Source organism: Zootoca vivipara, chromosome 6 (assembly GCF_963506605.1).
Source record: "Zootoca vivipara chromosome 6, rZooViv1.1, whole genome shotgun sequence".
Lineage (NCBI taxonomy): Eukaryota > Metazoa > Chordata > Lepidosauria > Squamata > Lacertidae > Zootoca > Zootoca vivipara.
Genome location: NC_083281.1, coordinates 96,648,450 through 96,663,461, shown reverse-complemented (window position 1 = coordinate 96,663,461; position 15,012 = coordinate 96,648,450). Strand labels below are relative to the sequence as shown.

The following is a 15,012-nucleotide window of genomic DNA, read 5'->3' as shown; positions in this document are numbered from 1 at the left end:
TTTTAACTGTGTTCAGTAACCATTTTCGCTTTCTTCAACTTTTATAACTGCATCCAGGCTTTAGTGGGTCATGTGGTGTGCTTTGGGTTTTCACATTTCAGTGCTTCCCTGTGCAACACCAAAATTCAGTCCCCCCCCCCCCCCGTGTATTATGTTCTAAGTCAATGTTGTCGCACCGCCTGAAGCACCCGTCCGGGTGAAGCTCAGCGTCCAGTGTGAGCAAACCAATCCCTCTCCTCTAAATCTGTCTCTGGTGGGCTGATCTAATGCCGACCTCGGCACTTGCCCAGAACTGTTGCTGCCCCTGCTGGGCATTGCTTTGCTCTCATCTATATATGCCACCATCACCCGCTTGAAAGTTGCTGGCAGTGCCAGACAAGGCGGCCAAAATTGGTGGATGGTGTCAGCAATGCCGTATGAGGGCTCCATGGCAGCAACCCAGCCTGTTACCCACTCCATTTTTTGGGCTGATGTGGAAGTCTCTGGAATGCAAAAGCTTGCTTGCTACTTTCTTTTTTTCTTTTACTGAGTTTTAATAACAAGTGATACTTAGGGGGTGGGGAGAGTAGCTCCCCTCCCATAGCTGCCAAGTATCCCGTATCCGCCGGGAAAACCCCTTTTTTCTTAGCGTTTCCCGGTGGTCTCCCGTTTAGCGAAAAATCCCGGTATAGTCCCTTAAATCGGGATACTTGGCAGCTATGAGTGGAGGCGAATGCAATTGTTAGCAACCCTAATTACCCGGCCATTTTTTCTGGTGCCGCTTGCCCTTCTATGGGCACCAGAAAATGGGGGCGCCGGCGCCGGAAGTCGCTTCTGCGCATGACCGGAAGTTGCGTGACGCAACTTCCGGTGGCGCTTTGCCCTTCTATGGGCATCAGAAAATGGCGGCGCCGGCGCCGGAAGTCGCTTTTACGTGTTTCCGGTCATGCGCGGAAGCGACTTCCGGCGCTGGCGCCGCCATTTTCTGGTGCCCATAGAAGGGCGAAGCGCCACCGGAAGTTGCGTCACGCAACTTCCGGTCATGCGCGTGCTGCCGATCCCGGTTATTTACGACCCGGACTTGGCAGGTATGTCCCCTCCTGCCCTTAGTTGAAGAAAGCAGAGAGCAGTATCTTTGCCCATTACTTTTTCATCTTTTATGTGGCATCACAGAAGTAGGCATCATTCAGCTATTACTTTGGAATTTTTTCCGAATGCACCAATACAGAAACCAGCAGTTATCAAATTACTGCAACCACAGGGGGGCTGTTCTAAGTCTGTGCTGATCTATCTCCTCTCTGAAATGCTTATGGGTGAACCCCAGATTGGTTACGAAAGAGAAACTGTCACTGAGATTTCGGACTTATCCTCTTGTCCAGGGGTCAGCAACCTTTTTCAGCTGTGAGCCAGTCCACCATCCCTCAGACCATGTAGTGGGCCAGACTTTTTTTTGGGGGGGGGAATGAATGAATTCCTATGCTCCACAAATAACCCAGAGATGCATTTTAAATAAAAGCACACATTCTATTCATGTAAAAACACACTGATTCCCGGACCGTACGTGTACCGGATTGAGAAGGCGATTGGGCCGCATCCGGCCCCTGGGCCTTAGGTTGCCTACCCCTGCTCTTGTCCCACTGCTTTCCTATGGGGAAAATCGCTCTTTAGTGCTCAGTTGGAGCAAAGGGCAATTCAGGTTTTCTCCAGACTGAGTTTTGCTCTGGTTTAGCACTAAAGAGCAGGTTTTCCATGGGAAAAGAGTGCAGCAAGGAGGCAACCACTCAGGACCATGCTTTCTAGGCTCTATGATGAACTAAAGCTGGATCAACTGGGTTCCTAAGATGTAGGATAACTTTAACACACACACACACACACACACACACACACACACACACACACACACACACACACAAACTGTAGTGCAAGGGGAACTTTGGGGGGAATTAGATGCCTATGAGGGAAGGGTGTTGAAGGAGCTTCAAAGAACCCCTACACACACTCTGGATCTTGCAAGTAAGTACGGAAAGCACACACACTGCATTGGGGATCCAACCAAAAGCAGAAGGCAGAAGCCAGCAAACTGCTAAGTCTTGGCTGTGGAATCTGTTCATCTAGATGAATAAAACATGACAGGGGTCCCCCCCAGGCTCTGGCAGTGTTTATACCATACATATTCTCAGTGCCAGCATGGAGAAAGCAACCTCTGATCCAAAAGGGAAAGACAAACACACACACAAACACCTCTCCCCACTTCTCTGCATTTTCAATGGCATGAAAAAACATGTTCCTGCCATTTGCTGCATTTCACCTGTGAGCACGAGTGATAGACAGCCTTTAATCAGCAAGGGCTGAACCAAAAAGCTCATCTTTCCTTAAACATTCCATGAATTTGCCTGTAATAAGAATGTGTATTTCCCCACCCCCACTCCCAAAATCATTAGTCTTATCAAAACTAATCAGGGGAGCAACACAGTCTAGAACAGAATTCCCTGAAGTTAGCAAACACCTGGCCTTTGTTAAAATCCTAATTTCTAGTAGGTAAGAGGCTTAATAAACTCTAAAGGCTAATAGAATCCTCATTATGGCAGATGAAGAATGGGATGGGAAATTTAGTGGAGGCTGCCCCACTGACCTTCTTAGCCTGTGCTCATCCAGCCCCCACCAACCTGCCTCTTTACTTACAACCAGTCCAAAGGACGGCCCTGCCTGCCTGTCAGCTTCCTCCTCCTTAGTCTCAATGTTGCCTTTGTAGAACTCAACAAGGAAGTGGATGAGGACAAAACAGGAATTACTGATTTAAATGACTGGATGAATTCTAGAAAATACCCAAGCAGAAAAAAGCCCCAATGATTTTGTGGGGAACAGCAACTTCCTATAATCAAACAATAACAATAAAGGAAGTATTTACTTCCTCGTCTCAGTTCAACGCTTGCAACTACTGAACCTCAACTCCCACAATTAACTTTTTGGAAAGGCTGGAGGGAGCCCCATTTATTGATAATTTAGGAGAACAAAACCAACACAGGGAAGCAATTCTCCTCCCTGAACAGGATTGATCTATTGTGGTTTGTTTTTTTTTGCTTTTTACTGAGTTAGACAAGACAAAAATCAGCGGCATAGGCTAATGTGTAGCAGACAGGAGATGAAACTTGAGAAATTATAACAGGCTTCTGGAAAATCTGCACCATAATAAAATACATAAACTGCCAGAGGTTGGATAAGGAGTTTGCACTGCAAACACATTCACAATTTGACCACTGGCCTCTGCTATGTGAAGCCACAAAACACTCCTCCTCTTATGATGTCTAATATGTAAGGGGATTCCAACTTTCATTTGAATCCATCAGCACATAAAATAGAAGTGTTAGAAAGCAATCAGGCCGCCTCCTCTTACCTCTGCCTCTTTGTATGCATGCAAATGTTAGACCATTAAGAAGAACCCTTTGAGCTGTCTGGATCTTAGAAAGCCGAATGTCATTACTTGTTAATGGAATCTTTCTTCCTTGCCTTTCTAAGTTGACCCCCATGGAGAATGTTAAGGAGCTTGCTATTCCATTTCCCATTACTGTTAGTATTTGGGGAACATGTGAAAAGGGGAGGGGGGAGAAAGGGGGGGACCACATATGAGCAAATGATAGTGCTTGTCCTAAATCAAAGAGCAAGAACTCTCAGCTAAAAGATTAAGTATGCTGACTAGTGGAACCCATGTTCTGCAAGACTAACAATAGCTGAATTCCGTGATCAGTGTTTTTGCATGTCTTTTCCTATGCATAAATTGTCCTGCTTCTGCATATGCCACCTCTGACTGCTGGAAATCTTATTCAACAAGATATTCTGGGGTCTGATATTTCAACAGCCATTGCCTGTCTCATGGGAGACGTTCCTGCTGGTTATGAGACATTTTCCTTGCTTACCATTTCCTAATAATAATAATAATAATAAATAGCACTGCTACTCAGCTCTCTGAAACTGGATATCTGCAATCTAATCCCTTGTTGAAATTCAAATATTAATTGGAGACAAACTCTGATCTGCCCTCTTGCAAACTGATACTTAAAATTGACAACGGTCTCTTGTCATCAAACCATTTTCTCAGCCAAAGGAGCTACAGTATTAGCTCCAGAAAAGATTGTCCTCAAGTTGTTTGGGTGTGCTGCTGGGTCCTTCGCCACAACACAGAGGAACACACCCCACATCTTTCCTTTCTGACCTGCAATAGATGGGTTCCTTGCACACAGCTGTCTGCATGCACTCCTATTGCTTTCAACATATGCCAGAGCTGCTGCGGAGGCTGGATAAAGTGATGAGCTTCCCAGAGCTGGAAACCAGCTCCTGAGCCCAGGGAACAGCTCTTCCTTTCCAGCTGTTTCTCCTATTAGTTCCCCTCCTCCAACCTTGCATCCAGGGCCAAGTCCCTGATCAAGGCTGATCCTGCCCAAAGAGAAGAGCACCAGAACTACCAGGTTAAGGCTATGTGAAAGATAACATGTGCTCTATTGCAGCCTTCACCAACCTGGTGCCCTCCAGATATTTTGAAATATTACTCTCATCAGCTCCAGCCAATACATGCTGACTGAGGTTGATGGAAATTGTATTCGAAACATCTGGAGCTGGGTGAAGGCTGCTGTATTGAAATCTGCTGCGAGTGCACTTTTAGGGAGGAAAGGCAGGGTATAAATTCCACTCATAAATATATGCATAAATAGGCAAAGCAAAAATTCTGTGCTCAGATCAATCAAATTCTGCAGCTTACATAAATTATGTACAGTATATTTGCATAATTGTACAGTATAGTTGCATAATTCTGATCTTAAAACTGTTTTGTGCAATTGATTTTGGCTTTGCTAGTCATGGGGAGAAGAGGGAGGAAAATGGAGGGCACCCCCCAAGGAATATAAGAAACAAAGAAATTCAACTGCTGCAAGGAACTGGGACGACACACGTGGATGAGCCCATTTTATCCTAATGGCACTAGTACCAGTAACTGTGATCTGTAATACCAAGGTCACATCCACACCACAAATTTAAAGCTCTCTTATAGCTTCCCCAATTAATACTGAGAACTGTAGTTTGTTAAGGGTGCTGGGAAATATTAGAAGAGCTCAAAGAGCTACAATTCCCAGCACCCTTTTAAAACTGCAGCTCCCAGGATTCTTTGGGGGAAGCCATGCCTGTTAAAAGAGAGCTTTACTTGTATGTGGTTGGTGAGACCTTGGAGTTCATTAGCCTTGTCCTTCCTGGTCTAAGCCCAACAGTTTAGCCAGGCTTACTGCTGAAACTCCATTTTTGACCAGCAAAGGTATAATCTGTTGGATATCCTAACCTGAATGTGGGGCACATGGCATTTGCACTGAGAGCAGGTGCTTGAAGAGTCTCGCTATGTACAGGCAGGCTGGAAAACATTAACAGGAAGAGAAAAAAGAGGGAGTCCTTTGTGCATGTGCTCAGGTTTGCCTAGCTGTGTTATAGACACATCTGCCACTCATCTCCCATTGAAACCCTCTTGACAGTGCCCGGTCTGCCTGCTGCATACTTGGCCATGGAACTGCTGACTTTTCTATGTGAGGTTATGGAATAATTTACACATGAGAAAAGATTTGCCTGCTGACAACACTCTCTGGGTTCAGGGATCTTTGTACAGCCAATAACTTCGATTATTCTAATTTGAAACAAGAAGAACTGAGGCCTACAGAAGGGGGGGAGACTGATTTTCAAGAGAGGCTTCAACATTTGTGAAATTTATTTGCATAGTTTGTAAGAAAGACAGGGGTATCACCCTTTATCCATATGTTGCAATTTCATGCTTCAGTATATGTGACAGGAGCTGCAGAAGAAACTAGATTGTTTTCCACTTGAGATCAATTGATACCCAGTTAACAAATCCTTGGCTAGAATGTCCCTTTTTATTTCTGTTGCCCTCTGTTTTGGTGAACAGAGCCAAGCAGTGAGGAGAGAGGAGAGGCTGTGATATGTTTCCAGCCTTTGATACAACAACAGAGAAAAGCAAGGGGTTTCTTGGACTACTGTAATGCACTCTATGTAGAGCTGCCCTTGAAGACAGCCTGAAGCTGCAGTTAGTGCAAAATTCAGTACCCAGGCTCTTGTAGGGATTCGTCTATTGGGATCTTCTAGTACTCTCCTGAAGCAGGTCCACTGACTGCCAATCAATAGCCGCTGGTTTTGCTGCCCCGGTTCCCAATGCCAGGCATTGGTGATGGAGAGGGAGAGGGCAGCAGGGAGCTTGGCACAGTGAGGTGGCATGAGCATCAAAATGGGCGTACTGCTGAGCTTGCACCGGAAGCGACATATGCCATTGGAAAGCAGGTCTGTCCAACGTTGGCTGCTACTACTGTCAATATGCTACTGGACCACGTTATTGGTGCTAAGTAATACATTACAAAGCCCAACACAACTTGGGACCTAAATATTTGAAGGAGTGTTTCCTCCCACAGCAGCTTGCTCACCTACTAAGATACCTGGGGTGGTGGTGAGATCTGTTCCACAGCAACATGGCAAGGCACCTGCTCCATGATGCCGTCCTTCTTCTCTCCAGCTGGAGACTTTTTTATTTGCACAGCTAGGTCCTGGGTGTTAATATGTAGGACAAGTATAAGGCGAGACTGTTATTTCTGTACTGGATGCTGTTTTGATTGTTATTTATTATCATTTATTATCAAATGTTGTTGCTATGGTTTTAGATTCCCTTATTGCAGGGTGGGCTAAAAAAAATCTGAATAAATGAACAAAATAAGGGAAAATTAGGATAAATAACTTATTCAAGAACAAAGTGAACACTTACTGTGCAAGTCAGTGAACTGGAGGGGCTAGAGTGGAACAAGGACCTGGGAGACCAGGGTTCAAACCCCCATTTGGCCATGAAGCTCTCTTGGTAATTTAGAGCCAGTCACCGCCTCTCAGCCTAACCTAGGGTTGTTGTGGGGATTAACTGAAGAGGAGGAGAACCATATACAGCAGCTTGAGGATCTTGGAGAAATAGGTGGGATATAAATGCAATTAATAGTAATAATAATACAAAGTCATTATGAGATTGGATTTGGCACCATTTAGTCATACGTGCCACTGGTCCCATCACCTCCTGGCATGTAGAAGGGGAAGAAATGGAGGCAGTGAGAGATTTGACTTTCATGGGTTCCATGATCACTGCAGATGGTGGCAGCAGTCACGAAATTAAAAGATGCCTGCTTCTTGGGAGAAGAGCAATGACAAACCTAGATAGCATCCTAAAAAGCAGAGACATCACCTTGCTGACAAAGGTCTGTATAGTTAAAGCTATGGTTTTCCCAGTACTGTAGTGATGTATGGAAGTGAGAGCGGGACCACAAAGAAGGCTGATCGCTGAAGAATTGATGCTTTTGAATTATGGTGCTGGAGGAGACTCTTGAAAGCTTTACCAGATTTTAAATTATATTACGATGAGGAATGCTTAATTTGGATTAGAGAATGGATTGAATTAGAAAAAAATAGTATGTTACATTTGGAGGGTTTCAATAATCGATTCGGTTGGCATGCCTATTTAAATTATGAAAAAGCTAAGATTAATAAAGATTTCACAAATCATATATTGAGAGGAGCATTATATAAAGTTTGGAGCAGATACAGATTGGCTCTAGAAGCAAAAACACCATGGTGGATTTCACCATGGTATTAAAAAATTGGCCTACATACAAACAATTAATTGAAGAAAAACAGGGAAAATATAATTTAAAATCATATGAGGAATTGAAGGAATTCCATATAGATAGATGGAAATATATACAACTCACAAGTGTTTTCAAGGCAGATCAAAAGAGAGGATTTTCAGAGGAGGAATCTAAATTAAATAATTTGGTGATACAAAATAGCAAAAAGTTATTATCAGAAACATATAATTTGTTATTAGATTGGGAGCTTATGGACGAAGCAGTCAAAGAAATGATGATAAAATGGTCACAGGATCTCGGACAACCAATATATTTAGAGCGGTGGGAACAACTTTGGCAACAGGATATAAGATTCACGGCCTCTTACACTATTAAGGAAAATGTTTCACTGATGATATATGACACCAGTGAAACTGGCAAAGATTGATAAAAAGACATCCAACCTATGTAGGAGATGTAACTGGAAATAGGAACACTGATCCACATGTGGTGGAGATGCGAGAAGGTCAAGAAGTTCTGGAATGTGATAGATGAAGAATTAAAGAAGATATTGAAAATTACAATAAACAAACACCCAGAAGCATATCTTTTGGGATTGTTAGATAAGAAAATACCACAAGAAAAAAGGAAAAAAATATATGAGTACAGCTGCAGGTGATAGCGGCAAAATGGAAACAAGAAAAATTACCAACAAAAGAGGAGTGGATCTGTAAAGTAAATGAGTACCTATTATTGGCAAAATTAACCACAATAATAAGAAACCAATCTAACCAAAAATTGAAAAACAAATGGAAATGTTTTGATGCTAATATGGTAAAACATTGCTCAGAAAAAAAAACACACTGATATGTCTAGATTAAAATATGGAGTGTGAATGTTAGGTTAGAGCCGATAACTAATGAGGCTCAGCTGTCGGACTTGGCTGATAGCCCGGAACTGGAAGGGAGGCTTGCTTTGATAAAGGAACTGGCTGGGAGGGGTGAGCAAATGGCAGAAATAACTCAAACCTCAGAAGAGAGTTTGTCCGAGTCTGTTCCTAGTTCTTTAAAGTTACAGGAACGTAGGAGGGGAGGGTTACAGGATAAGAGGAAATGGCAATTACAGAGAGAGAGGCAGAGGGCGTTGTTCGAGCGTAGGAATAAAAGGAGGTGGACTCATGCTAGAGAGCTAGATGAGTCATCATCTGATTAACTAGTGGTCTTGAGCAGGAAGTTGCAGTCTTTCTTGTGGTTACTTGCCTTTGTTTTGTCTATTTGGAATAAATCTCACTATTTACATACAGACTGTGTGCTAGCCATTGCTGTTGCTTACAGTGAAGTAGATTACAAAACAGAAGGTTAAAAATGAAAATTCAAATTTAAGAGTAAGAATTGAGAATACGGAATGCAAGGAATGAAATATGTTCAGTTGCATATAAGGAAATCTAGCACGGGTGGAGGGAAGGGTGGTGTAAAGGGTGGAGGGGAGGTGGTGGGATTAATAATGCCATATAATCTTGTTCGGATATATCTTTCATTTCGGAAATTTATGATTTGTACTGGATTGATTTGTAATTCAAATTTAATTTTAATAAATAAAGATAAAAAAGAAAGAAAGAAAGAAGGCTGATCACCGAAGAATTGATGCTATTGAATTATGGTGCTGGAGGAGACTCTTGAGAGTCCCATAGACTGCAAGAACATCAAACCTATCCATTCTGAAAGGAATCATAGAGTTGGAAGAGACCACAAGGGCCATCCAATCCAACCCCCTGCCAAGCAGGAAACACCATCAAAGCATTCTTGACATATGGCTGTCAAGCCTCTGCTTAAAGACCTCCAAAGAAGGAGACTCCACCACACTCCTTGGCAGCAAATTCCACTGTCGAACAGCTCTTACTGTCAGGAAGTTCTTCCTAATGTTTAGGTGGAATCTTCTTTCTTGTAGCTTGAATCCATTGCTCCGTGTCCGCTTCTCTGGAGCAGCAGAAAACAACCTTTCTCCCTCCTCTATATGACATCCTTTTATATATTTGAACATGGCTATCATATCACCCCTTAACCTTCTCTTCTCCAGGCTAAACATACCCAGCTCCCTAAGCCGTTCCTCATAAGGCATCGTTTCCAGGCCTTTGACCATTTTGGTTGCCCTCCTCTGGACACGTTCCAGCTCGTCAGTATCCTTCTTGAACTGTGGTGCCCAGAACTGGACACAGTACTCCAGGTGAGGTCTGACCAGAGCAGAATACAGTGGTACTATTGCTTATCTTGATCTAGATGCTATACTCCTATTGATGCAGCCCAGAATTGCATCAGCCCTGAGTGCTCACTGGAAGGACAGATCCTGAAGCTGAGGCTCCAATACTTTGGCCACCTCATGAGAAGAGAAGAATCCTTGGAAAAGACCCTGATGTTGGGAAAGATTGAGGGCACAAGGAGAAGGGGATGACAGAGGACGAGATGGTTGGACAGTGTTCTCGAAGCTACAAACATGAGTTTGACCAAACTGTGGGAGGCAGTGGAAGACAGGAGTGCCTGGCGTGCTCTGGTCCATGGGGTCACGAAGAGTTGGAAACGACTAAACAACAACAAGTCACACGTGAAATGTTAGGCTCAAATCCAGCCAAAGGCTTGGTAGGCGGTTGCACCCAAGCATGCGACTGTCAGTGTGGCAGCGCAAGGCAGTCATTCTTCCCAAGCACTGGCTGCTGACATTCTCCCTCCCTCCCTCCCTTTGCCTGCTTATCTCTCTGCTTTTGCTCCGGCAGCCCAACACTTTGCCCTCCTTTCCCTTCAACCTCAGCCTGCAATTAAAAGCCATACACTAAAGAGCCGTTCTGTACTCTCTTGTTTCCCTGTTTCCCTTTGCAAACAAGCCCCAGTGGCTGGCAAAAAATAGGCGCTTTTTCTTACTCCTCCAATCTCTCCCCCTTTGATGCCTCCTGCCAGAGGCCCCTGGCTCCAAGGCCACGTGGACCTCACTTCAAACTTCTGATGCTGGTGAGAAATAAAGAGATCCTTTGTAGGCCTGTAAAAATAAACCCCTTAACAGCAAACCTCTCGCAGCTGGATATATCTTTCCCCCTTCTCTTCAACCCTGATGAAACATCTGACAGAAAAATGATGTAGCACCAGCTAATGGGGTTAGGCAAAAACTTTGGAGGCTTTCATTTTATAAGACTGAGCTGAAATGAGAGGGAGGGATGCAGAGGAGGGAGGGGTTAACAGCAACAACAACACCCACTCCAACACCAAACTTCATTCACATATGCTCTCATCCACGGCAGTTAATTTTCAGGAAGGCCATTGAAATGGGATTAAAAATGTTCATGCAGGAAGGACGGTCTCCTCACTGCTCTGGCTTCATGACATCAGCGCCTAATAAAATCTAACCGATTGACTATGTGATCATGCGGATGTGTTCTCTCATAGACTGGGGGCCCCTCCCAAATTCCCATTCATTGTGTATTCATGATTATTTGTGCTCATGACAGTATGCAACTCTAGTTTAAATACTGTTTGTACCTGCAAAGGTTTCTGGGTGCAAATACTACTTAATTTTCAATCAGTGTGTATACTGTAGCTTCCGGCTGATATCCTGTACATTTCATAGCACAGATGTTCTGGGGCAGAGGTGGCGGCTGTCCCGCTTCTGTTGCACTATAGCTTAAAACTGCCCCTCCAAGCAGCAATGGGGAAGCATCACAAGGCAAGTAATACAGAAGAATGATGTGTGGAAATCTAGTATAAATACACCACTGATGCAGCAATGTATTGCACCACAAAGTATCGATGAGATATTGCTGAATGAACCCACAAACAAAACATCAGCCTGGGGTGAGGGAGTTGGGACCACTTCAGGAAGAAGCTGTTGTGTTGTTTCGCCTTCAAAATATTTGCAGTTGGAATTCGCCATGTCCCAATTATTTTGTGAAGTGCTATTATTTTATATCTACAAGGTGAGAAAAGGTGCTTCTCCATAGAATAAAATTAATGAAACAGCTGACAATTTCCCACCCTTTCATATGATCAAAATGTTTCATCTCACTGTACGCCATCAAGAAAAGGCTGGCTTTTGCATACTGCATCCAGTAATTCAAGAATAATGTTGACAAATTGCAAAATATTCCGAAAACACCTCATAAAACCATCTAGGATAAACATTGGAAGTTGCTGCCTTTGCCCATCTAGCCCAGTGTTGTCTACTCTGATGGGCAGCAGCATATGTTTCATCTAGAGCAAGTGCCAGGTAGGTACTAGGTCTGCCCAGAGAGATAGACCCTTATCTCCCACCCTCCCCCACCCATATATCAAATGTGAAGGGTTGATGACCCCACTCACCTGTCAATCATGCCATGTCACAATTACATCAGGTGACAAAGCACTTTGAAGCCCCTAAAATCAGCTAACTTCGAAGTATAGCCCTGAGGTCTTATCAGTGGTTGATCAATGGCAAGGGGGATGAGCTTCCTGGTGAGACAGCTTGCTTATCATTTCCAGGCTCCTTCCATCATGTGTTGGAACTGTTCTGGATACAGTCTCAGTTCAACAGTGAGACTCAGCTGGCCTGGGCATCACCCCACAAGAACTGAGAATGTGACTTTGGAACAACTCCCCCAAATAATCTGCAGTGTTGAGCAAAGGCTGTTCCACAGCAAGCAAGCATGTTCATGTGGAAATGTGTCCCTGAAGGTTAAATGCTTGAAAAGCAGTTAGCTAGCTAAAATTTGTTTCCAGCTGGATTTTTACAAATGGAAAGAGATGAGCAGTAATTTCACTTAGACATGGAGCGCAGGACAGTAGGGTAGCTCTAAACTGCCAGGAGGCAGTTGAGGGCAAGAGATAAAGCCACCTAAATTCAAGAATAATTCAGCAGTGCAGCAAACTGACAAGAAAATAATGGGAGATTTATTAGAGGGGCGCAAGATAGTTTTCTAGGCAGTCCCACCCAGCGTTGTTGAAGGGGCAGTTGGGTCTGCAGCACCTTTGGACTCCTCATTCTGCTGCAAAGAGGGAAGGGTTTCCACAGGCCCTTCCAAAGGTTATTCATCCCATCCCCACAAGGTTGAAGAGGCATCTACAGGGTACCTTCTTTATGGAAGCCCCCCCCCCAATTCAGATGTTCTATTGGATCGTGTTTTAAGTCTCCAAATTTACTAAATCAAGTTCTATTCGGAGATTGCAGCCACTTCACATCAACAAAAGTCTGTCCGTTTTGTCAGTCTGGACTCTGCACATTCCAGCGGACCATGTTTGAGTCCCAGAGGCTTTTTCTGCTTGTTGATTCCCTGCCGCTGTGGCCCGTTCTGCCCCACTGCAAAAACCTTCTGCACTGACAAAGGCTAATAAGTGCAATTCACACCACACATTTAAAAGCACTATGATACCGCTTGAAACACTCAAGTTTCCCCTAAAGAATTCTGGGAGCTGTCATTGGTTAAAGGTGTGGAGACCTTTATTCCCCTCACAGAGCTACAATTTCCACAGTTCCCTGGTAAGAGGGATTGACTGTTAAAGCATCCTGGGAATGGGGTCTCCTGACCACTTTCAGCACCCCTAACAAGCCACAGAGTTCTTTGGCAGAAGCCACAATTGTTTAAAGTGGCTTCATGGTGCTTTAAATGTAAGGAGCGAAGGCGGTCAAAGCCTTCCTCACTGCCCCCCCCCTGCTTTTCTTACCTCCAGGTCAAGTTCAGCGAGCACCTCCTGATGGTTTTTCCCAGGCTGCACCTGAAGCCTCTGGTCTTGCTGTAGGCCCTGCTTCAAAAGGGCAGGCTTCATGAGGGGCAGGAGATGGACAAGCTGTTGCAACTGTGGGAGAAGAGAGGCGCTCAGAGTTAGGGGCTGCCCTGAGTACCATGGGAATCAGTGCTCTAAAGCCATTAACTGGGACACCCCCTAAACCCCCCAATTAGTGGTCAATAAATCTGCCAGGGTCAGTTTCTCTCAGTTTCTTATTTCTCCAGTCTTAAGCTCAATTTTACTACATTTCTGCAATTGCATTATTTTCCTCTTTAAAAAGTATTCATGGAAATTAATCAACATTTTAGTGTGGATTTCTCCTAATACACACATTTTTGCATGCAATTTGGCCTGAGCCACATATTTTTTTGCAAACAATTTCTCCTAATACATTTGTATGTGGTATTTTCACTAACATTGTCTGTTTTTCACTTTGTACACCAGTTCAGCGGCTTTATGCTACAAAGTAGTTTGTACATATGTGTGAGGGACAGGGGATATCGCGAAGTCCCTCCCCTCCTGAGTTCCAGCCCATCCCCGAGCGCAGGGGAAAGCAGGGAGAGCTCCGTCTCAAGTGGGGAAGCAGGAAGTGGGGTCCGAGGCTCAGGCAGGGTAGCGGAGCCATCGTCCCAGGTGGGACAGGAAGAGGGAAGCAAGGGGGGCAGACCTATTCCCCCAACTCCGGAATTGCGCCGAAAACGTAGGGGGGAGAGGCTGGGTCTCCCCAAGTTATTATGTTGGAGAAAAACGCGCCAAACGCCATTCGGAGGTTCTGATTCTAGCGGATGAGATGTGTCTCTGTAAATAGCACTGCCTTCAGCACTGTAAATACGCAGCACCAATAAAAAGATAAAATGCAGAGCGGTGTAGAGTCGTTACTCTGAAGTAGCCCACTCCGGCCACTGTGACAGCAACCTCCGAATCTTTTTTTGGGCTACTTTGGAGTTGCCGAGATGAGCGCGCCAGAAGCGGAGAAATGGCGGCAGATCGCGGAGAAAGCCCAGCAGGACCTGCAGCAACTGGCCATGCAGGCACAGGGGGAATTAAAGGCGGCTAAGCAAGAAACGGAGCAGGTCAAGGAGGACTGCCAAAACCTTGCTGAACAGGTGAGAACGCTACAGGAAAAAGAGCAGCAGTTAAGGGTGGTAGCGGCAGACCTCCAGAACAAGTTGGATGCAGAGAAAAACAAGGGGGGAGGGCCCCCCAACTCCAAGTGCTGCCAGGAAGGAGAGCAGGGACCCTAGTAAGCAAGTTCAACGGAGATCCAAGGGAGTATCATGGCTTTGAGACTGAGATCTTGTATGCCCTTGAGCTGCACAATGATGAGTTCCCTGATGATGCGCACAGAGTAGCGTTTGTAGTGGAACACCTTACCGGGGCAGCAAGGGAATGGCTCAGACCGTTAATCGCGACAAAAAATCCTTGCATGAAGAATGTCAAACTATTTTTAGAAGGCTTAAGAGTAATGTATGCGTCTGATAGCCATATGGACCAGACCAAAGAGGAACTGCATAATTTACGCCAGGGAAAAATGACAGTTCGCGAATATTGGGCGAAATTCACCATGCTGGTGCACAGACTGGGGTGGGAACTGCACTCGCCTCCGATGCAAGCTGCGTTCTATTTGGGGTTGCATGAGGATGTCAAGGATG

General features: G+C 44.7%; 1 protein-coding gene across 1 annotated transcript in view; it reads right to left on the bottom strand.

Annotated features, from left to right (window-relative positions):
* The window catches only part of FAM178B (family with sequence similarity 178 member B), a 181,936-nt gene that overhangs the window by 33,756 nt on the left and 133,168 nt on the right, over positions 1-15,012 (bottom strand). Inside the window, exon 14 of the mRNA XM_035118861.2 lies at positions 13,298-13,429. Within this exon, the coding sequence (XP_034974752.2) occupies positions 13,298-13,429 (132 nt within the window). The remainder of the gene's footprint in view (positions 1-13,297; positions 13,430-15,012) is intronic.